Raw genomic sequence first — 24,493 nt, 5'->3', positions numbered from 1 at the left:
CTATAGTGACCCTCTACTGGAGACAGGCACTCGTTTAAGCAAAACAGATCACGCCCTTAAAACATTAGGGTCCATAAGAGCATTGTAGCCCCCAATGCATGTCATGTAGGTGTTGCCTCTGCTGCTAAAATCTCATTTAACTAATTTGACTGAACAGCTGGTAGTCTTCAACAATAGCCACATTTTGACACACACCCTTCTCCCAAATCTTATGAGTCTACCAGAGATCACATATCTAAGGCAAATTAACCCCTTATGGAACTGAAGTCTCTTCAACATGCTGATATTTTGTAAGCTGAGACGACTTTGCCCCTGATTGCTTTTATTCCTGATGGCTGCAAAGTTTTCAAATCTGTTGGGTTGGCATCTTAAGAGAATGGTTGGAGGCCAGCAGTGGAGATACTCTGGTGGCAAGTTATGTTTTCCCATCCCATTCTTATCTTCACTTCTTTTGGATCAATGGCTCACAATCATTGGAGATCACCCTTCAAAATGAGAGGCCATTTTAGAACTAGGTGATAACGGGAAATCTGATCAATTCCAGAAGAAGTTCTATACTCAGAGAAGCATCCACAATAGAATTTTTTACCATCTAATGATTTGTATGGTGGGCAAAATACAAAAAGATGATTCTCTTCATCAAGCGTGTTTATCACATCTTTCAGACATTAGAGGATAGTCCCCCAATGTAAATAAGGCACTACACGCAGAGAAGAGTGCTTAATCCTCGGTTTTGAGTCAGAAGTTGGGGTGTGCAAAGTGTTCATTACATTAGCAAAGTCTAGCATAAATCCTGATCATTGAGCTATACTTAGTGCACAAAATGTCACACTTCTACATCTGCACCATAGGATTGTTATTCTGCGGAAACATACACTTTTTACTTGAAAGGGCTGGTTGGCACTGAAAATGGTGGAGCCATTTTCACACGAGTTTACAGTAAAACCCTTTTTACTTCCCAAATTTCAAACTGGAATGGAAATTCAAAATCGTTTAATTGTTTTTTCACAAGTTTATTGGGTACTATTTTCATGTTAAATCCCACTTGCGTACAGCTTTGCAATCCACATTTAGTAATTGTAGAATTTGTGAAAAATACATGCAGATCACTGGAGTAAAACTTTGGGTCTTTAAACACCATTGGCCATAAGGCATGTTACATCTTCTTTTTCAGATAAATCCTTCCACTAAACCACATTTTAGGATAAGATATCCTTTTTAGGACAGAAACTAGAGTGATATTTCTTTCAAAATGGTAAATCAATTCCTGTCTCAAAACTCCACAGACTTTTTTGTTTGAAGGGCATATCCCACTAAAATTGCTACTGTAGACTTTCATCGTCCAATCAGGATTCATCATTGTTAGTACAATTTAATGCAGTGACTCTCCTTGACACAAAAACCCTACTATTGATTAAATGCACAAATAATATAGGAATTGCTGCCTTAAAATACAATTGCTAAGCATGTGTTTTTTATTTTTGTTAGCTCATTAACATGAAAAAATCTTCACTCACCAGGAGGAATCAGATTCTCCCCAACTTTGCAGTGGCAGGTAGTTGTAACAGAAGTAGTTGTTGACGTGGTACCCATAGTTGTGCTGGGTTCTGTACCAGGTGTTGATGAGGACTCTGTGCTACCAGTGGTCATGGTTGGCGTTGTAGTAGGTGTTAATGGTGTCCCTGAAGTACCAGAGGTTGTGGGTGGTTCTGTACCAGGTGTAGATTCTGTTCCTGTACTACCAGTGGTCGTAGATGTTTCCGTTCCAGGTGTTGATGGTGTCTCTGTAGTGCCAGTGGTTGTCTCTGTACCAGGTGTTGATTGTGTTCCAGTAGTGCCAGTGGGGGTGGTTGGTTCTGTGCCAGATGTTGATGGTGTCCCTGGAGTGCCAGTGGTTGTAGTTGGTTCTGTGCCTGGTGTCGATGGTGTTCCTGTGGTACCAGTAGTTGTGGTTGGTTCTGTTCCAGGTGTTGATGGTGTCTCTGTAGTGCCAGTGGTTGTCTCTGTACCAGGTGTTGATTGTGTTCCTGTTGTACCAGTGCTTGTGGTTGCTTCAGTGCCTGTTGTCGATGGCGTTCCTGTGGTACCAGTGGTTGTGGTTGGTTCTGTGCCAGGTGTTGATGGTGTCACTGTAGTGCCAGTGGTTGTCTCTGTACCAGGTGTTGATTGTGTTCCTGTTGTACCAGTGCTGGTGGTTGCTTCAGTGCCTGTTGTCGATGGCGTTCCTGTGGTACCAGTGGTGGTGGTTGGTTCTGTGCCAGGTGTTGATGGTGTCTCTGTAGTGCCAGTGGTTGTCTCTGTACCCGGTGTTGATTGTGTTCCTGTTGTACCAGTGCTTGTGGTTGCTTCAGTGCCTGTTGTCGATGGCGTTCCCGTGGTACCAGTGGTGGTGGTTGCTTCTGTGCCAGGTGTTGATGGTGTCACTGTAGTGCCAGTGGTTGTCTCTGTACCAGGTGTTGACTGTGTTCCTGTTGTACCAGTGCTTGTGGTTGCTTCAGTGCCTGGTGTCGATGGCGTTCCTGTGGTACCAGTGGTGGTGGTTGGTTCTGTGCCAGGTGTTGATGGTGTCTCTGTAGTGCCAGTGGTTGTCTCTGTACCAGGTGTTGACTGTGTTCCTGTTGTACCAGTGCTTGTGGTTGCTTCAGTGCCTGGTGTCGATGGCGTTCCTGTGGTACCAGTGGTGGTGGTTGGTTCTGTGCCAGGTGTTGATGGTGTCTCTGTAGTGCCAGTGGTTGTCTCTGTACCAGGTGTTGATTGTGTTCCTGTTGTACCAGTGCTTGTGGTTGCTTCAGTGCCTGGTGTCGATGGCGTTCCTGTGGTACCAGTGGTTGTGGTTGGTTCTGTGCCAGGTGTTGATGGTGTCTCTGTAGTGCCAGTGGTTGTCTCTGTACCAGGTGTTGATTGTGTTCCTGTTGTACCAGTGCTTGTGGTTGCTTCAGTGCCTGTTGTCGATGGCGTTCCTGGGGTACCAGTGGTTGTGGTTGGTTCTGTGCCAGGTGTTGATGGTGTCTCTGTAGTGCCAGTGGTTGTCTCTGTACCAGGTGTTGATTGTGTTCCTGTTGTACCAGTGCTTGTGGTTGCTTCAGTGCCTGGTGTCGATGGCGTTCCTGGGGTACCAGTGGTTGTGGTTGGTTCTGTGCCAGGTGTTGATGGTGTCTCTATAGTGCCAGTGGTTGTCTCTGTACCCGGTGTTGATTGTGTTCCTGTTGTACCAGTGCTTGTGGTTGCTTCAGTGCCTGGTGTCGATGGCGTTCCTGTGGTACCAGTGGTTGTGGTTGGTTCTGTGCCAGGTGTTGATGGTGTCTCTGTAGTGCCAGTGGTTGTCTCTGTACCAGGTGTTGATTGTGTTCCTGTTGTACCAGTGCTTGTGGTTGCTTCAGTGCCTGGTGTCGATGGCGTTCCTGTGGTACCAGTGGTTGTGGTTGGTTCTGTGCCAGGTGTTGATGGTGTCTCTGTAGTGCCAGTGGTTGTCTCTGTACCAGGTGTTGATTGTGTTCCTGTTGTACCAGTGCTTGTGGTTGCTTCAGTTCCTGGTGTCGATGGCGTTCTTGTGGTACCAGTGGTTGTGGTTGGTTCTGTGCCAGGTGTTGATGGTGTCTCTGTAGTGCCAGTGGTTGTCTCTGTACCAGGTGTTGATTGTGTTCCTGTTGTACCAGTGCTTGTGGTTGCTTCAGTGCCTGGTGTCGATGGTGTTCCTGTGGTACCAGTGGTGGTGGTTGGTTCTGTGCCAGGTGTTGATGGTGTCTCTGTAGAGCCAGTGGTTGTCTCTGTACCAGGTGTTGATTGTGTTCCTGTTGTACCAGTGCTTGTGGTTGCTTCAGTTCCTGGTGTCAATGGCGTTCTTGTGGTACCAGTGGTTGTGGTTGGTTCTGTGCCAGGTGTTGATGGTGTCTCTGTAGTGCCAGTGGTTGTCTCTGAACCAGGTGTTGATTGTGTTCCTGTTGTACCAGTGCTTGTGGTTGCTTCAGTGCCTGGTGCCGATGGCGTTCCTGTGGTACCAGTGGTTGTGGTTGGTTCTGTGCCAGGTGTTGATGCTGTCTCTGTAGTGCCAGTGGTTGTCTCTGTACCAGGTGTTGATTGTGTTCCTGTTGTACCAGTGCTTGTGGTTGCTTCAGTGCCTGGTGTCGATGGTGTTCCTGTGGTACCAGTGGCTGTGGTTGGTTCTGTGCCAGGTGTTGATGGTGTCTCTGTAGAGCCAGTGGTTGTCTCTGTACCAGGAGTTGATTGTGTTCCTGTTGTACCAGTGCTTGCTTCAGTCCCCGGTGTCGATGGTGTTCCTGTGGTACCAGTGGTTGTGGTTGGTTCTATACCAGGTGTCGATGGTGTTCCTGCTGAACCAGTGGTCGTAGTTGGTTCAGGGCCAGGTGTTGATGGAGACCCTGTAGTTCCAATGGTTGTGGTTGATTCAGTCCCCGGTGTTGATGGTGTTCCTGTTGTACCAGTGCTTGTAGTTGGTTCTGTGCCTGAAGTTGATGGAGCCCCTGTAGTACCAATGGTCGTGGTTGACTCAGTCCCCGGTGTTGATGGGGTTCCTGTAGTACCAGTGGTTGTTGTGGGTTCAGTGCCAGGAGTTGATAGTCCTCCAGTGGTACCAGTGGTTGTGGTTGGTTCTGTGACAGATGTTGATGATGTCTCTGTAGTGCCAGTGGACATGGTTGGTTCTGTGCCAGGTGTCGATGATGTTTCAGTGGTACCAGTGGTCGTGGTTGACTCTGTGCCCGGGATCAATGGGGTCCCTGTTGTACCAGTGGTTGTAGTGGGTTCTGTGCCTGGTGTTGGAGACCCTGTGGTACCAATAGTTGTAGTTGGTTCAGTGCCTGGTGTCGATAGTGTTCCTGTGGTACCAGTGGGTGTGGTTTTGTCTGTGCCAGGTGTTGATGGTGTCCCTGGAGTGCTAGTGGTACCAGTGGTCGTGGTTGACTCTGTGCCCGGGATCAATGGCGTCCCTGTTGTACCAGTGGTTGTAGTGGGTTCTGTGCCTAGTGTTGGTGACCCCGTGGTGCCAGTAGTTGTAGTTGGTTCAGTGCCAGGTGTGGATGGTGTTCCTGTGGTACCAGTGGGTGTGGTTTGTCCTGTGCCAGGTGTTGATGGTGTTCCCGTAGTACCAGTTATTGTAGTGTGTTCTGTGCCAGGTGATGATGGTGTCTCTGTAGTGCCGGTGGTCGTGGTTGGTTCTGTGCCAGGTGTTGATGATGATCCTGTCATACCAGTGGTAGTAGTTGGTTCAGTGCCAGGTGTTGATGGTGACCCTGTCATACCAGTGGTTGTAGTTGGCTCAGTGCCAGGTGTTGATGGTCTCCCTGTCACACCAGTGGTTGTTGTTGGTTGTTTTTCTGTTGTTGGTGGTGTCCCTGTAGTGCCAGCGCTTGTAGTTGTTTCTGTGCCTGTAGGTGTTGATGGGGCCCCTGTAGTTCCTGTGGTTGTGGTTGGTTCTGTGGCAGAAGTGGTGGTTGATGAAGGCGTAGAACCACAAGGCACATAGGAACAACATAAAAAGCTGATCTCGAAATTGCGACACATGGTTCCTGGCTTCTGATCTTTGTTATTGCACTTAAGTCCAGTTTGAGGGGTGCATTCCACTACCTGGCCGACTTCTTCCAAAGAGGACTCTGGAAGATCTGCAGCTCGACAGCGGACTTCTTTTGGCGTTTTACAAACCTTCTCCCCCTTTTCTTCCATTAACTCTAATGTCTCATAGTCTCCATCCTCAGGTCCTGACCGTGGGTAACTATGATCAAACCAATCTGTCCAGCTGCATACCTCATGGACACAGACGGTAGGAGTGGGTGGTGCTGCGATGGAGAGAGAAAAGGACAAACAATATTACCTACTATTTTACTCATTGAGAAAAATAATCATATGTTCCCTTTATGCCAGTACTTCACATGGTACTGTACAAATAATTGAGAAAATTAGTTGAATCCAACCATTAGTATGATTAAGTCAATTGGCATAAAATACTGATAATATAAAATCTTAATGAAAAGTTCAAGTTGGAATACATTGTAGTGTTGTTTATCCCACTTGCTGCCAGATTCAACAGCAGCTGCAGTACCAAAGTAACCACATTGTGTCAACTTTTCGCGATTTTCCTCAAGTTCTATGGAATAAAAAGCTATCCGCCTCCCTCCCGAATTTAATAGTTGGTGTCTCTGCAGTGACCCACAAATATTGAGTCAGGTAGCACCAGGAGGCACTATGACTCTGGTACTGATGGTGCCTGCTCATAGGAAGTCACACTGCCTTTGCTACTGAATGACTGCCGTCTGATAAGAAAGGGGGAACCTTGAAACCAAACAGCGCCTGCAATGCTGAAGTAAGCATGAGAATGACATATTGAGGTTTGCTGGTGCCAAAGCCCAAAATTACTCAGAAATAACAGTCTCTGTGCCAAACCACTGCCCTGATCCACACCGCCATAGGGCCATCCAGCTCTATTACTGGGCCTACTCACTGATCCCACCAATGACTAAAGGAAATCTAAATACCCTGACCACAGGAGCAAGTTTATCAGAGAGAACACAAACAACCTACCGCTGGTGTGCGAGGAAGTGGGCGTGCCAGTGGTGAAGGTGAAGGCTGTGGTGGGTGCTGTGGTTGAGCATTCTGTAATGTGGCGGTTGATTGTGCCATTGGCTGCACAGGTTGCTACAAAGCAGTCGCCCAGGTTATCTCCTGTTCGGTAGATTTCGTCACCATACTTGTACTTCTTGCCACCGTAAGAACAAAAACAGGCTGAAAAATCAAGCATGTAGTCAGGGAATATTCACGCTCCTAGGAAAACCAATGCTGTCGCAAAAAAAAACGATACTGCGCATGCGACCCTTGACATCTTACCTGTAAGGTCGTAGTTGCATTTCATGTCATTGCCAATGCACGAGCTAGTTGGAGAGAAGGTAGACATGAGTTACAAGCATCACAAATGTTCATGCGCTGTTACTTTTCGAGCAAAAAATGCAATTTTGTTGCCAGCAGCCCACACACGCAAACTTATACAAACATGAGTCAAGCAAGAAAACATGCAGAGGTATTATTTTAACTCCATCTCAGAAATCAAGCATAGGTCCCAGAGACTCAGAGAGGTCTATCACTAGGCAGGACATCCAAAAATGATGATGATTACCCGCGAGGAATCAAAAGAAGCCATCAACCACTTATCAAGGAGGTCACATGCAATTAATTTCCCTTTCACTCATCCTCCCTTACCATGACATGCAGTTCTCCACACTGGGGATCTTGGAGCCAGGTCTGTAGAGGTTGCCATGATTGTCATAGCAGCCACAGTTAGCAGTGCAGGCCATGTTCTGCTCATCGAAGTAGGGTCGGTCCTCTGGGCAGCTGGGGTAGCAACCTAAAGATTTTCAGAAGACAACAGATGAAAAAAATGAAAAGGCAAGGGAACGGGGAGATGGAAACAACATAGCTTTCTATGTTTGCTTATTTCCTGTCAAAGCTTTTCGAAACCCACTAAGTCGAGCTAGTAGGAAGGATGACCTTGATACTGCAATGTTGTCTCATATTTGAAAGGTTGTTATTGGAAGAATTGACAATTTAGCCATCTTTTTTGTTACTTGCTTATAAGCATCCCTGGCGGTATGAATCAGAGTTGAACTAGCATCTGGACAAATGGGGGATTTTAAAACAATTTGGTCCCTCAAGGGAGAGCTGAGAACGGCCAGGAATGTGCCATGGTAACCTGTGGGAGCTATCATGGTGCAACTCCAAATACCTTTCCCCCATGACCCACAGTATTTAGACTTTAGAATGGGTTGAGAGAACGAACATTGTGGCAGACATATCTAAGCAACAGAGTTCTACCTGCCCACAGATTTCCCCTCTGAATATGTTGGGCCTCCACACTCCCTATCTATGTTCTGGCATTCGACCATGGCAAGGCTGTTAGCTCTGAACCCCAGCACAAGCCTAGTTTGGGAAGACAACTTACAAACTTCTCTCCTTTGCATCCTGACTACATCTCTACTGTCCAGTGTGGACTGTTTCAAATGATCATAACTGCTGAAAACAGAGCAGAATATGGACAAAGTCTAGATTGTTTCTCCCATACCTTCCAAGCCGGGCAACTCATAAAGGCATTTCCCACCAGGGTTGACGCAGGTCTTCATGCATGGGGCGCCGCACGGTTTGTAGTGCCACTCACAGTCCCCATCTGGGTTGTAGAAGTCGCAGAACAGAGCTGCAGAGAGAAAGACAATGGAGCACCTCTTGTCTTTTATGTTTTTTGCTATTTCAACAATGTGTTTTGAGCTGTATATGGCTAGATACATGCAACTTGATGCCGCTGCGAGGGCACAGACTAGCAAAGGCCTGACAGGCACAATGTACACGAGGGAGCAGGGTGAATGTGTTATCAAGTTAGGCATCCATAGTTCGCCTGATTCTGTCTTACAGCATCTCCTGGCATTAGCAGATCCCATCTGAACACCTTCCTTCGTACATTCTCCATTGATATATGCAAATGTGACCCAATTCATGTCTGGTTACTGACTGTTAAGCTACCTGGTTAACACTAGTTAGTGCCAAGACTTAGATCCTTGGCTGGGGATCTCCAGAAGTGCCTAGCTGGCGTTTGCCTGGAAGCAAACTTTAGAGACTTCACCAATAATACACAAAATGAATTTATAATCTGACTATTCTAGTAACATAAGGTTCACTTAGAGTTGTCCAAACAGGGTGCTCACGATGCAGTTCCCCGTCTGTCAAACTGATGGCCCCCCACCCTTTTTAGATTGTATGATTTGATGTCCTTTTTTCTCCATCCCTGCCAGGTAAAACCGGTCAGGGAAGGACAGAAAAAAACCAAATGATGAACCCCACAGCGAGAGAAAAAGGCAGGATATGCAGGTTATTCGTTTTTGTGTTTTTCAATAACAAACACTGTGGGCCTCATTTATGAGGCCTTGCGTGAGTTTTTCGCTTCCGATGCGTCACTTTTTGTGACGCATCGGCGGCGTAAAACTTGCCTCCTGATGCGCACTATTTACAAAGTGACGCATCTAAGCAGATGCGTCACTTTGTAAACCCCTGCGCTACATTATACCTGCGTCAGGTATAATGTATGCAGAGGGGGCGTTCACCCGCAAAAAGCATCGTAATAGTGACGCAGTGAAATCTATGAGATTTCACTGCGTCACTTTTAGGACGCTGTTGCGTCAAAATCTTGCGCCTGCCTCAAAGCAGGTGTAAGACTGTCGCAAGCCCTTTCACATGGGGCTTTCCCCATGTGAAAGGAAGCATTGCTGGAGTTGCGTCACTTTTGTGACACACTCCAGCAATGCGTCACTTTTGCGCCTACAGATACGTCAGAAATACTGACGTATCTGTAACTCCTTGCGACATGATGCGTCATATTATAAATAGGACGCATCAATCATGTCGCAGGGAGAGCGCAGTGAAAAGTGACGCATCACTGTTTTCACGCAGCGATGCGTCACTTTTCATAAATGAGGCCCTGGGATTTTTTTTTGTTAAAGTTTTGTAGACTGCTGTCAAAATCAACAGCAGCTGTCCACCAAACGTCTTGGGCCTCATTTATGAGGCCTTGCGTGAGTTTTGCGCTTCCGATGTGTCACTTTTTGTGACGCATCGGCGGCGTAAAACTTGCCTCCTGATGCGCACTATTTACAAAGTGACGCATCTAAGCAGATGCGTCACTTTGTAAACCCCTGCGCTACATTATACCTGCGTCAGGTATAATGTATGCAGAGGGGGCGTTCACCCGCAAAAAGCATCGTAATAGTGACGCAGTGAAATCTATGAGATTTCACTGCGTCACTTTTAGGACGCTGTTGCGTCAAAATCTTGCGCCTGCCTCAAAGCAGGTGTAAGACTGACGCAAGCCCTTTCACATGGGGCTTTCCCCATGTGAAAGGAAGCATTGCTGGAGTTGCGTCACTTTTGTGACACACTCCAGCAATGCGTCACTTTTGCGCCTACAGATACGTCAGAAATACTGACGTATCTGTAACTCCTTGCGACATGATGCGTCATATTATAAATAGGACGCATCAATCATGTCGCAGGGAGAGCGCAGTGAAAAGTGACGCATCACTGTTTTCACGCAGCGATGCGTCACTTTTCATAAATGAGGCCCCTTGTACCATAACAGCAACTGCCATGACAGCGGTTCCTGTCAAGGTGCAGGGGTCACCAGTGGACCAGTGGTGAGCTCTTAATTTGGTGGGCGGCAGTCCATCAGGGTGGCAAGCGTAAAGTCCTCCATCACCCTGAAGGGAAGAGTCTCGATCAGGCTCTCCGTCATATTACTTATCACTTAGCTTGATCACGCTACTATAACAGCTACGTGTTGGAGTGGAGAATATTTTTAGAAACATAATACTTTGATAAGAAACCTACTAGAATGAATTTTCAAGAAGTAAAACTTTCCATTATCATTAAATGGACAGTAATAAATAAGTTTTACAACAATTTGTTTTAAAAAATCTGGGTTCCAGCCACCTTGCCTCGAACTCACCCTAAACCATAATCTATTCCAAATCCTAATTTAATTATTAACCTAATCTTTATATTAAACCTAATCTGTCCCTTAACCCCCCACCCACATTAACTCAAGCCCTGTCTTTTATTTACTCTCAGATGCTTTTACCTATATAACATATTCATTTGTAACTGTTTCTTGAAAATGTACATCTTTTCATTCTTATTTTCGTTAGTGGTCTAAAACTAAAATGCACTGTTACTACTTTTCTTCGAAGTGGTTCCCTCATGGTGACATTTTTACATACATTTCATACTGTCAAGATCCTTAAAGTTCATCAAATCACTATGTTGAAAAAAGAGCAGACAGTAAGGAAATGACCCCTCCACAACACAGCACCAGGGAAGACTGAGAGCACCTTCCCCTATCCCTGAGGAGTTTGTATTACATACTGGTATGTATGACATTCAAACACCTGTGTAAGGCACACAGAGTGCCCTATAGGCAGGTTTTCACCAACTCCGCTTAGACATTATTGCTCTTTGTGTATATGCATTAAGCAGTGTGTCCCTTTGGTACAGTATTTAAAGAGAAAGCTTAAATGGCATTTTAGGAACATAATATAACATTACCTGGTATGTATCCTGTGTAGTAGACAGATCGATAACTAGACCAACACAGTTGACAGATAGACAAACGGACAGACAGACAGATTATCCAATCCCATGACATCAGTAAACCCTGGGTAACTAGGAGTTGGTGGTCCTATTTCATTATTGTACAATCGAAATGTAAAATTCATGTGAACTTTAGAGATCTTGTGCAATGTCTAGTCTCAATTGACACACATGAACATGAAAACTAAAAAAAAGTTTCTTTTTTCTGGAAAGTGCCATTGAAAGCAACACCTTTATCTCCAACACATCCTAACATTTCCCTAGATGTAAGCAACATTATCTCTCTCTCTCTCTCAATGACTTATGCTGCAACTTCACTAACTCTGAAGTTTTTCAATTGCATGTTCTGTCCACGTATACGTACGGCATATATTTGGGGTTCTCCAGTGGATGCAAACTCCAACCTCACTGCAGGCCTGGGCGTAAGCAGCAACAGCCGTACAGAAGCATTCACAATCCCCGCCTGTGTCGCAAGCACAGGAATCAGTCACACAGGCCTCGTAGTATTTGCTTGGGTCGACCTGTGAGTAGAAAGAAACACAAGAACTGGGAATGGGAGGAGACAATGCGTACATCCAATCTAAACCTTCTGAGTAAGTAAAAAGCTTCTAAGAAGAGTGGTGCTATGGTTTCGCAGATAGTGATAATAGTGTGGTTACAAACACACCAACTTGGTAGGGGAGTCAATGTGTGTTATCAGATCACTAGAAATCCTTCAGCTTGGTGGATGGTTTCAGTGGTAACGTTTTTATTATACATAAAGGGGGTTGTGACTTGATACGCCTAGCAGAATTGTCGCTCAAGAACCGGACAACGTTACCTGTGAGTGACATGTTGAGAAGGCGTCGCTTTTGATGATGCTGCACTGTTTCTGGGACCAAGCTTTCCTGTACGGGTTGGCAGTACAAGCGTCCTTGGTTTCCAAGGCATCTGGGCAGGTGGGATTGGCTTTCCAGCTGTTCCCGAATTCAAGTACATCGCCAACCACAGACTGGCTTCTGGTAGTGAAGTCATTGATACCATTCGAATCAAAGTTGCCACAGAGACCACAAACCGTGCCCTATGTAACGAGCCAAACAAGGGTGGGTCAATAGTCTTTCATCACAAGCATTTACAAATTAATGAGAAAAATACTTGCAGGGAGTTTTGTGCCATACGCATGCCAATGCCTTTGGCCAAGTCAACATGCAATCACAGAGACTGTTGTTTTTCGTGGGGATGGGAAGTTAGAAACACCATTGAACCTTATCCCTTGGTGGTATAAAGTTACTCAAGGGATTATTGTGTCCTCTGAACACATGTATTGTTCTTTGATTAAATCCTCACCTTAAATATTGAACTGAGCTTGAGGAACATGCTGGTCTTCTTGTCCCACATGAGGGCCATTCCATGCTTTGACTCGATCACCATGTAGATGCCTGTAGAGCGGACATTGAAAGGCATATCCACCGTGCTGTCCCTTTGCACCACATCGATGTGTTCCTCATGCAGGATCAGTTCATTGCCCTGGAAAAGACACAGGCTCAATTAGGTGGAAGACAGGTCAAAAAACAATCTCGATTTGCAGTGACGGCCAATGAGTGAGTGGCTTTAGCAGTAAACTACTTCATCTCTTTACAACCTTTCCAAATGATCTTTACTTGTAAAAGTAGATCAAAATGTTCTTTTATTGCACCTGTTAACATATACAATAGTGTGGTGTATGCTGTTGGACTTTATCTATTTGCCAGAATGCATGTTTGACTCATCTACATCTATCCAATGAACAATCAGAATCCTTGAATGAATATTAATGGAGGATTTCAATTCTCAGTGCATGAAACATAGCACCCAATTCGTGCCCAAATGAGAAAGTGCATGAGAGCTGGCAGTGTGGTTTTCTATTTCCGTGCCCAATCAAGGGTCTGTATCTCACTTCTATGGCTGAGAGGGGTAGCTCAGTCTTCAGGTTCAACCTCAATCATGTCCATTGTGCTGGCTTTCTAAGCAGTGAGAAAGATCCTCAGATGTAATAGCCGTTCACTCCTCAGCCTCCACGCTAAAACGTACGGAAAGGTGTCAGTACTTAAAGGATTGAGGGTGGCTTGCAGAAATGTTGATTGAGTGCAGAGGGCCGCTGTGCTGACATTACCTAATCATTATGCAAAGATCCCTGGACTTCCAACAGATGGGAATTGCTGTACCCCAACGTCATGATCAGTCACATTCCTACCAGAGGCATCATTGAAGAAACCCTTTACTAGACAGAACACATGTGAGTTCATCAGTTCATTCAGAGCAATTACAACTCTTTGAAGCAACAGGGAACAGATGCTTTTCACATCTTCAGCCACATAATTTAATCAAGTGCCTATTTCGTGTGGTGATGCTAGCTTTCGTTTCGTTTCCAGCTAGAGCTCCATCCGACATCCAGCCATTTTAATTCATACGCAGCACGCGGTACTCACCCCGATGAAGACCCGAATGGCTTTGGAGCAGGTGGTGCCAGTAGTGCCGCAGGGCATATTCTCGATGATCACTCGGAAGGTGCCAGCAGTGCTGTTGCCACAGTAGTCCTGAGGAGAAGGATATTGGTATTAATAAGCAATGGTCCTCGGCAGGTTGCGGGCTGCGAGAAGGCGCCATTTTAGAATACTCCATAAATACCTGAGCCAGGGTGTATTGACAGTCCCCGCTGAAGCTGTACCGCTTGCTGTCGAATGTGATGTAATGTCCTTCGCCGTATACTGTGCAGGTGCCGAAGCAAGGTTTGTCAGTGCATTGCCACTTCCGGTTCTTGCAGGTGCTGTGAGCAAGAAACCCTCTCATCAATCAATGAAGCAGTGCAGTCGAACAAGTACACCCTGCTCCTGCCCGCAAAACATATTCCATGCTCCACGCTTTAGCGCTCTTGGGCACAGCTTGAAATGCAGGGAGATATGTACAAGAATGTCAGAGCGTGATGTAATGCCAAATTTGGCAATTCTGCACTCAGACATTTTCAAAATGCAGGGATGCGCCGTATTTACAAAAATGGTGCACCCCTGCCTTTCACCTAGCGCTGGCAATAAAAAAGCTGCCTAGCTCAAATAATCACATAAACATCCTGCACATAAACCATCTTTAAAGGTGATTTGCAATTTCCTTGTGTGCTACAGAGAACAGCACACACAGAAAGAGCAAAATACGAGGAGAAATGATTAATTTCTCTTCGTATCGCCATCCTAAAACCAGGTTTTACCTGGCCTAAGTTTTTGGTGCTTCCACATATTTGTAAATATGGAGCGGCGTCAAAAAGCAATGGGTGTTGCGGTGGGATGCCCAATGCAACACCCATCACCTTCCCCCTTGCAGCAGTGAACTACTGCGGAAAGGGGCATATGTACAAGGTGGCATTAAGCCATGTTAAGTGGCTTAATCCCACCTTGTAAATATGGGGTATGGAGAAACGCCACCAGAGCGTCAGAAAAAGTGATGCTCCAGCGGCATTAGGGACTTGTAAATATGCCCCTCAGAGTTACTTTCTAGATGCAGCAGATTGACACACCTGTCATTAGGTAACTAGTCTCTTCAGTTCAAAATACTCATTCAAATGCATCAAACACTGAGGAACACTTCCACTTTTAAACCTTATTCCCTACCTCAGTTGTCTAATTGCAACACCATCCTTCCCTTCTCTTTTTAGCTCTTTGAAGTGGAATATTCTGGGCAAGCACTGCCCTCAGCACCAGTGCCCATGAGCGTCTTCCTGGTCACTTCTAGCTCCAGGTGGCCCCAGATCACAGCGTGTGCATCATTGAGGTCCTTACTCAAGTCAAGCAGGCACAGGCAACGAGAGGGCACAGAGTGCTCATATTTGGATATGCTTCTTTTTTCATTATCCTCATATGACATGGAAAGGGCTTTCACCTTGTACAAAGGTGGCATCTTGCCCACCCCTTCTGTGGCTTCTATTTGTACTTTTGTTTAATGAAGGAGAGTCCTATTCACTGAGATCCCTCTGATGATTTCCTCTTTACAGCAGAGGAGCACAACACTGTATTCATCTATTTCATAACATTTAGACCACCTGAGCTTTCTGATCTTTTTTGGTTGGATTACAGTGCATATGTCTTCTGTGAGGTCTGCCATCTTTCCTAAGGCCCAATTTTGTAATGTCAACAAACTGTAAAACTAATCCTTGAACACCACTTTTTAGCCCATCACTTGAATAATTGTCATACATTGAACCATGACCTACTGCACGTATAGTCTTTTCCAAGCAAGAAACCACACGCCTTCTTAAGAATCTTTGGCTTAAATGAGTTACTCGATGCTTTATACAAATCCTAGCATCCATCTTCAAGCGGCCCGTGCCATTTGGTATTTTCTACCACAGTTCAAAAGATCAGGATTTATCCATGACATTGCACAGCAGATATATCCAGCACTGTTTCAGAATGCACCAATCCATGCCTAAATCTAGGATAACCGCTGGCTACACAAATGATTTCAATTAAGTTTCATTGCAGATACATATCATAGGGGTATTCTTTAAATATAACAAGATGTTGGTCCTTTGGGAACCACTGCGGACAATCCAGGAAATCTGACCTGGCTCCACGTCTTTTGAACCGAAGATGCCAAGTGAAAAGCTATCCCATGGCTCCAACCCAGGTGGATCAAAAATGGTCAACCTTGGTGTTCAAGAAAACTACACTCTCTTTCATTGAAATAGGTGCCATTTTGTACCAGAGGGCAAAAAGATGGCTTGGGCATGATTTTAACAAAGCCCTCTTGGTTTGCATTCAATCAGTGATCTTTAGCAAAATTAGTTCACTTGTATTTTCCCATAGGGCCTGTTCTATTGGTCTTTACTAGCTTTCTCTTTGTTGTGGAGGAGCTAGAAAGCATCATATGAACACTAATGGGTAGGAAAGATGTGTAATGGAGCCTAGAAATGTTTAGCTTGCCCACAAGCTACGTAAACATTCTTCTCTGGGCTACAAGAGTTCTTGGATTATCAGGCGACCACATCTTCAGCTGTTGCAAAAGACCCAGCTGTCAAAGGCGCTGTCTGGAGACTGTAGCGAGACGTCTCCCCGGGCTCATTGTCACCGCCAGGACACGCACATGAGGAGTAACATACAGCGACCAGCCCCAACTCCCTCTTCCCTGCCTGAGTCTATAAAGGATGGTGCTCCTGACAAGCAGTTGAGTGGAAGTGCCTACCAGGTGTTGCAGCTGACGGAGATCTCCTCTCCAGGTTGGTATTCAGCCTCATTGTGGAGACAGGGACAGGCCTCGGCCTGGATGCAGCCACCTTTGCCGTCGAGCACCATCCCCTCCGGGCAGATGCATCCCTTCACGCAGTGGGTGCTGAACTGTAAAGTCAAGGAAGAAAAGACCGTGTTAGCAGGGCCCAGGGCAGAGAAGCAATAGAGCGGACTCCCGGTGCTGGAAGAGTCCACGATAAACACATTACAGTCTACAAACATTTCACAGTCAGAAGACAAGGATCTGTGTGCTGAGCCTTGAGACCTTGGGCCATTGGACAACAACATTGAGGGTCTTCCTCCCCCCGTCCCAGGGACATCTTAAGGATTTTGGGGGCCTGGGCAAATATTTTTTTGGGCCCCTATTCCAAACAGCTTTGAATTTCTGATCCAATATCTGCTCTTTCATGCCTTTTTAGGTCTCGCTAGAGTCAGCGCGCATGCGCTGTCTTGCGAGAAATTTAGTAGCTGCTTTCAAAAGTGCTACTCAGGCTGGCGACCAGCTTGTTTGTCCAAGTGACAAATAGTGCACATTCCCACTTGTACAAATTCTAAATATGTTCACATCTAATGTTCAGGGATTGTGACGTGTTTTCAATATGGTAATACAGCAGCAAATAATCTGTTAATATGTGAGGTCTTGTGTTGACCTAAACAAAACTTTTTTTATGGATGCTGCATGAAACATAAACACAACATTTCTCTTCAAAATGTCTGTAAAAGACTCACACATCAGCCACATTAAAAATAAATTGAAGGAAAACTTTGTTCCTGTTTAAGAAATATTCAAGGTCATCAGGGCAAGACTCTGCAGAACAGAGTCGGCTCTATCAGGGAGCCCCCTGAAAGGCTGGGGCCAGAGCCTACTTTGCCCATACCTTAAAACATCTCCAACAAAGGAAAAGAACAGGCGCAGGCAAAATATTGTTTTAAATTAAACCATCCTCTCAATTTCTCCCCAAGCCTTCGCCCTGTGTGTGTCCCCCCTGCATTTCCCCAACCCTACGAGACACTCACGCATTCCACGTCGTAAGTCTGGCAGCTCTTCTGGCACTCGGAGCCCTGGGCGTTGGAAGAAACATTTGCGCAGTCGAAGTACACCATGGGGGCATCGCATTCTGGAGTGGGCGACATAATGAGAGGAGTGTGAGATATCGGCATGTCTCACTTCCAGGAAATTATGTTTTCCCAATCCCTGCTTGTTGGGCGGGGCGGTGGGTTTCTAAGGACACAATTTAGCAGAAGTCGGAGCACAATATGCAGAGGTGGAGCAATGGGGCCTGACACGGGAGCGGCTCGGCCCCCCCTCAACTGCTCTGCTAGGCCCCTAGCCTGGTGGAATGAACCTTTTCTCCGCTGATGAATCTGTGTCCATAGATGATGAATGAATGAGCAAAGAAGAGAATACATTTTACCCAATGGGAGAGTAAAATTCACCCCAAAGAGAGCACGAGAGAATATTAATGCCAGTGGTACAGCATGGGGATTCAGAGGGTGACGGAGGGCGGCAAACACGGACTAGGATTGCAGTTTCCGCTGATAGGCGGTGAAAATTACCTGGGTCTTTAACTGTCACTCCCAAGCAGCTGACCTTCCCCTGGGAGCAGGTGCTGTGAAGAAGAGGGGAGAAAGACAACAAGGCGTTAGAAAAGTGTTCTACTTGTTCAGCTTTCTGTGAAATATTTTTCATTTTCTTTTTCATTTTCTTTTTCGTTTTTGGCGGTTCATCGCCACCTAGTGGCCAATATCCGGAATTTCTTTCCGGAAGTCTCGTGTTTATTTAGTGATAACCTTCACTGGTTGTTGTTTTAGCCCCTGCAGGGGCTATGCTGTACAGAGTGGTTTTGTTTTTACGTTTAGCAACATAGTGCACAGAAATCAATAATCATCTCACATGTTTATAAGACATTTTAAAATAAATAACTTCCTGGTCGTTTGAAATTGCAGATAAAAGGAATATGTGACACATTTGTTCCATGTCCTGGTTCAGCCTGCACTCTCATCATTCATGTTTAAAAACTGCAAACGCACAAATAGCACAACAGCTGGAGTCACAGAACTTTCGTAAAATAGTATTAGATGCCATGGCACCTTATTTTAGAACTGATGCATCGCTGCGTGAAAGCAGCGATGCGTCACTTCTCAGTGCGCACTCCTTGCGACATATCTGTTGCATCATATTTAATGTATGACGCATTATTTCGCAAGGAGTTACAGATACGTCAGTATTTCTGACGTATCTGAGTGCAAAAGTGACGCAAATCCAGCAATGCATCCTTTCACATGGGGAAAGCCCCATGTGAAAGGGCCTACGTCAGTCTGACTCCTGCTGTGAGGCAGGCGCAAGATTTTCACGCAACAGCGTTTTAGAAGTGATGCAGTGAAATCTCGTAGATTTCACTGCATCACTTTTACAAATCTTTATGCGGGGGAACGCCCCCCCCTGCATACATTGTACCTAACGCAGGTATAATGTAGCGCAGGGTTTTACAAAGTGACGCATCTGCTTAGATGCGTCACTTTGTAAATAGTGCGCAATAGGAGGCATGTTTTACGCCGCCGATGCGTCACAAAAAGTGACGCATCGGAAGCGCAAAACTGACGCAAGGCCTCCTAAATTAGGCCCCATTGATTTTCTCTGCAGGAGACTGGGTGGTTGAGGCTGTCTTGCTGGATTTTCAAAATCCATCATTTGCTTGTGCCCCAGCTCTAGACATGGCTGCCCAGGCAGGATGCATTCATCTGTATAACTTCTTGTAGTGGACAGCTGCACTGCTACAGACCTATAGGTCAAGATGTGGCTGCGCTCGCCGAACGGTGTGTACCTTGCCACTAGGTTCATGCAATGTGGCTGTACGTATTGGTGATTCAAACATAGGCATAACATCCGCTAATCCAAATGTACAGAGTATCACCCCTTCCCTCCTAACCAGTAGTCCTACCTTTGATGGACGGTTTTTTAAAGACACCCACAGGACACAAGTCTCATACTTGGGGGTCTTACTATCATATGCAGTAAAAAATTGACGACATAGCAAGTCACGTCACACGATGTAATGTCATGCCCTTATAATAATCTTTACTTAAAAGCTCAAATGTCTATTCTACAGCATATGGGAAGGTAATAACCAATCTGTCATGGACTTCATGCAATGGATTAACAGCCAGAATGATTTTCTGAAGTTCACCCACCAAGTGTCCAATGAGTCCATGGTCTTTTTAGACCTTAACATTTATCATGAAGCAGGCCATTTGAAAACGGAGACACACTTCAAACCGACAGCAAGGAACTGCCTCCTTAGGTTCGACAGTTTTCATCCACGTCACCTAAGAGAAAACTTACCATATGGGCAGTTCCTTCGCCTACGTCGTAACTGCAGCGATGTGGGGAAGTACAAAATCCAAGCACTGGATCTGAGTAAAAAACTACAACAAAGGAAATACCCAGATAAGATCATTAACCAGGCTATGAAAAGAGCCCGGAACAACAACCGGGAAGCTCTTTTGGATGACAACCCACCAAAAGAGGAATCTGGCAGACCAGTCTGTGTCACGACCTACAGCCATGTGTCGAACCAGGTATCCAAAATGGTAAATAAACACTGGCGCATCCTGACAAGTGTGAGTCTAGATCTGGAAAAACCCATCTTTGCCCACAGGAGGGGAAGAAACCTGAAAGATATCCTGGTCCATACAAGACCCCAAACCAATGTAATACAGCAAACAAGGCTGAAAGGACTACATGGGCATTACCCGTGTGGGAATTGTAACAACTGCCACCTGACTGAGAAAAGCGTGACTCTTGAATTCAGTAATGGCGAAAAGTGGGAACAACGGGCTGTCACGAATTGCAACAGCCGTAATGTGGTGTATCTCATCACATGCCCTTGTGGAAAAGAGTATGTTGGAATGACCGCACGTGCTGTAAAAACTAGAATTAATGAACAGAAGAGCAATGTGAGATGCAAAAAACAGACAACAAAAATGGCATCCCATTTCCTAGAAGCACAGCACTGTGTAAATGATATACATTGGACTGTTATTGAGCAATTGCCATCAGAAAGAGGCTTATTTGAGAAAGAACAAAGATGGGTGTTTCGTCTGGGCTCAGATGTGACTGGGTTGAACGACTCCATTCCATGGAGCCAACTACGCAAAAAAAAAACACTACTTTGCCAAGTACGCCAATAACTGATAGCCAACTACTTCAGTAACTGGTAACCCCTGATACCCAACTGCATGAGTTTTTTTGCCAAAATTCCACATCTAAGTGAACATCCTCGCTATCATTTATGCTGTATAAACTATATCCGCAGCAATAACTGTACTTACAGCTAAAAGGGTTTCTCTGATCAAACCCTCCTGAACAATGTATTTTATTTCCATTGATATTGTCAGTTCGTTCTGTTCGGGCTTTAAGTAATTTTGACAGCTCCCCTAATGTCCTTTACATATCTAGGGTTTAACTATATCCTTGATATTATAGGCGATTTATGCATGGTGCCTAAAACCCTCATCGAATCTTAAACCATTCCTGCAGCTCGACTCAATGTATTTTATGTATTTTTTGGTCTCTGAGGCAATAACTTCAGGCTGAGACAGACACGGCGTCTATTACCAGTTTCGCGCATGCGCGAAGCGGCAGACACTGCACTAAGGCTGTCATAGACACACTGAGGTGATGCGCATGCGCGTCTGTCCCTCACCGATCTGCCGCACATGCGCATTTGCACGGGAACGCCCTACCCGATGCGCGCAGAAGCGGCATGGAGACTAAGGGTCAGGTCCTGTTATGGGCTCTTTCCGCTTTCAATCAGTGGCTAATTGGGGCTAGTTAGACTATAAAAAGCCCGCTCCTCACCACATATATTACTCGTCGGAGCCGCGTGGAGGGGTAGGAAGCCAGACAGCCCTAGGAGTAACCGTGAGTGTGTATGAATGTATGGACATACTGAATGGTGTGTAAACCTTCATCAAAATCGAGGGATTACAATATTTTGATCCATTTCCTTGAATACCTCACAGGTTGCCATAACGGGTAGAACGGACCCCCCAACACGCTGTGGCTCATGAGGCCATTTGACCTCTTTTCATAAGTAAGCAACACATCTGTGTCAGAAACTACGCCCTCAAGGGCTTATCAGATACTATGAATGAATGTGTGTCTCAGTTTATATGTTGTTCGTTTTTTCTGTTTTTTCTTCTTTTTTTAGGGTTCCTGGACCTTCACTTTTGTTCCTTGTTACCCTTCTGTGTATTTACACAGTATGAGACTAAAAAAACATGTATTATCCTGTTTTATTTGATTTTCTCTGTTTACAGGTGTCTTTAATCGCCAATTGGGCGCAACGGACCTTACATTAAACATAGATAGGTACATTTTCACCTAATCTTATTTTTGTAGAGCACACTTTAAAATCTACACACATGTGAGTAAGGTGGGGATAAGTAGTGCACATCCTCGTCCTGAAGAAGGAGTTCTCTAACTCCGAAACATGTCGACGCACTAACATGGTTGGGTTGCCCTAATCAGTAAACCAAAACCACTCTAGCACTCTTTTTAACAATACCAGCCGGAGACTAAATAAAAAAAATTTGGTACTCACGTGCCAGGTATTTTTTAACTTCTCACCTTCACCTCACCACTCACATCTTTTACTCTCACACACACCAAACACATAGTTCACAGGAAAGTGCTCCTGCGTAGTCGTGAAGTCGTAGCACGCCGCATCCCGTAGAGGTTTGCGAAGACCCCAATGATGAAGCATGACACCAAGGGGCCTGTTGGTGTGTGAGGGGTATTTTAACAACACTGGTTGCTCCCCACCATTGTGGTGACAACCGCCGTCCACCTAGTGGATTCCATTTTGTTTATAATAATTGCTAGGGGAGACAGAATCCACTATTCCCTCTCCCTCCCCCTTCTGTTAACGATTATTCTACAGCAACAACAACTTAACATGATCACAAAGAAAAAAAAAGACCATTTTTGGTTTTACTTTCTTTTAAATCACGTATTTTCCACATATCAGTGGTGCAACTGAGCTTGGAAATGCCAATATTTTCAAACAGACACGTGGCACTTGTAAATTACAATGTTAAACAGCTTTTAGTTACTAATCAAAGTATGCGGGTTTTATTATTTTTTAAAATAGTATACTGGCTGAGAGTGCGTGTTTATTTCATGTTGATGTTCTTAAGCTCTTTCCAAACCCAAACAGTGCTTTACACCTGCAGTTTGTTGACCAAAACCTTTTATTATCGAAATAAGGGAAACGAGGCCCCCTTTCCAAAACAAAATGGAAACTCCGTACCCGTGTGTCTACCCCTGACGTCTGCCCTGGGCACCCAGTTGAGGTCTGACCTAGATAGGAATGGTAGGACCCTTATCGTGAACTCACCAGATAGCCTTATTATCGTGTACAACCTCCCCGGGTGCCATGGAGGAGCCTTGGTAGTAGCAGCTGCACTCTTCGACCTCCACACACTTGCTGCTCTCATCCAGGTACATGCCTTCTGGGCAGACACAGCCGTCGACAGGTAGGATCGTTACACCGCAGGAGTTGTCGGGCTCGCTGAGGGACCGACAGGTGGCCTGGCACTTGTGCGCGGAGTATGTGTAGGTCTGTGTCGTAGGACAATCTTCACTGTACTTGCCTTAGCAGGGGAGAGGTAAACAGGAGCTTACATTTCATAGGCCCAAAGTTAAACTAGCGAAAGACACACAGTTGATGAACAAAATGCAGAACAAATCAAAACATTCACCCCCAGTCAGGAGATCTGGGTTAAATCCATCATTTTTTTGCTCACCATGCCACCCCATTTTAGACCTGGCCATATGCAAATCAGTCTTGACCCTGTGCCTCATGGGAGTTAAACCAGCGCATGTCAAGGACGAGTCAGAGCGCTGTGGCAACCACAATGGCGAGCATGTCTCTTTAAGTATCTGGCTAATTCATCACGGCCACTGGTGAATGTATGTATGCGTGTATGTATATAGATATTATGTAAATATATATATATATATGTGTGTCTATATATATATATGTGTGTATATATATATATATATATATATGTGTGTGTATATATGTGTGTGTGTGAATATATATATATATGCTACTAGTGAGGTGGCGTGCACCCAATCTAGGACTCGAACAGTAGCAGGAAGTTTTGTTTAGTTTCTGGTCTCCCTCACTCACCACATATCTCGCTCCTCCACCCTTCCAGGAAGATCCCCTTGGCTGCACAGGCGCGCACGTAGGACGAGATGGCTGCGCACATGCAGTCCTCAGTCTTCTCGCAGTTGCAAGTGTCGAACATGCAGTTCTGGAAAGAAAGAAACGCAGTTGCCCAGTTAGAATTAAACACAGGCCTCCCATCAGCGTGTTTAAGCCCCACCTTATTTTCAGCCGTGGCTATGCTGCAAAAATGGCCCTGTAATAAAAACGGCCCACAGGGGCCTAAAACCGGTCCCCACCCGTGCGGCGCACCGGGGGATTGCCTGGTGCCCGCTATGGCCAGTCCGGCCCTGTGTGCAGGTAAGATCGGTGGAGCCAGGTTGGGGGGGGTTGGGTTGGGGTGGGGGGATTTCGACAGACGATGTCAAGAGAAAATTAATTCTTTATTTAATTTTCCCTCTTCATCGTCCATCGAAATACCCCATCACCCGGCCCCACCGCTCTTACCTGCATGGGCCACGGCTGCTTATTTTTCACCACAATTTACTACTTCTTCGTTCTTTTGCGCCTCAGGTCTTTTGATAGCTGATAATCACGGACATGCATTATCAGAAAACAAGACTATATACTCAAAACATTGCTATAAAACCCTTGTGCGGTAGCCTGTAATGTGACAATAATTGTAATTTTGAATGATTCAAAAGCTTTATGGGCACAACACAGTGATGAGACTCGTGACACGAGCTGTGATAGTGACGTTTGTACCTCCTCCATCGGCTTTACCTGCGTTCTAGTGTGCGCTAAACTCGCATGCCTTATATGGGCAAGCTTGCAGTTAACCTTCTGTGGAGAGAGCCCACGGTTTAAGGCAGAATCCCTAAAGTTTTCTATAAAAACCTCCCTCATTCGTTTTCTTGTTTGCTGCCAATTGTGTTTAGAAGGGGCATG

At 45.4% G+C, this 24,493-nt stretch overlaps 1 protein-coding gene across 1 annotated transcript in view; it reads right to left on the bottom strand.

Moving 5' to 3' along the window:
- LOC144824329 (uncharacterized) overlaps positions 1–24,493 on the bottom strand; it is a 60,057-nt gene that overhangs the window by 15,600 nt on the left and 19,964 nt on the right. Inside the window, exons 16-30 of the mRNA XM_078683446.1 lie at positions 23,567–23,693; positions 22,769–23,024; positions 17,925–17,977; positions 17,385–17,485; positions 16,324–16,475; positions 13,780–13,918; positions 13,581–13,688; positions 12,460–12,615; positions 11,954–12,193; positions 11,498–11,654; positions 8,066–8,194; positions 7,207–7,351; positions 6,838–6,881; positions 6,535–6,735; positions 1,518–5,792 (exon numbers count right to left, since the gene is read on the bottom strand). Coding sequence (XP_078539572.1) covers positions 1,518–5,792; positions 6,535–6,735; positions 6,838–6,881; positions 7,207–7,351; positions 8,066–8,194; positions 11,498–11,654; positions 11,954–12,193; positions 12,460–12,615; positions 13,581–13,688; positions 13,780–13,918; positions 16,324–16,475; positions 17,385–17,485; positions 17,925–17,977; positions 22,769–23,024; positions 23,567–23,693 — 6,283 coding nt within the window. The remainder of the gene's footprint in view (positions 1–1,517; positions 5,793–6,534; positions 6,736–6,837; positions 6,882–7,206; positions 7,352–8,065; positions 8,195–11,497; positions 11,655–11,953; positions 12,194–12,459; positions 12,616–13,580; positions 13,689–13,779; positions 13,919–16,323; positions 16,476–17,384; positions 17,486–17,924; positions 17,978–22,768; positions 23,025–23,566; positions 23,694–24,493) is intronic.

This window comes from Lissotriton helveticus, chromosome 3_1, assembly GCF_964261635.1.
Source record: "Lissotriton helveticus chromosome 3_1, aLisHel1.1, whole genome shotgun sequence".
Lineage (NCBI taxonomy): Eukaryota > Metazoa > Chordata > Amphibia > Caudata > Salamandridae > Lissotriton > Lissotriton helveticus.
Note: the sequence above shows the minus strand (reverse complement) of the source record. Positions and strands in the feature narration are given on the sequence as shown.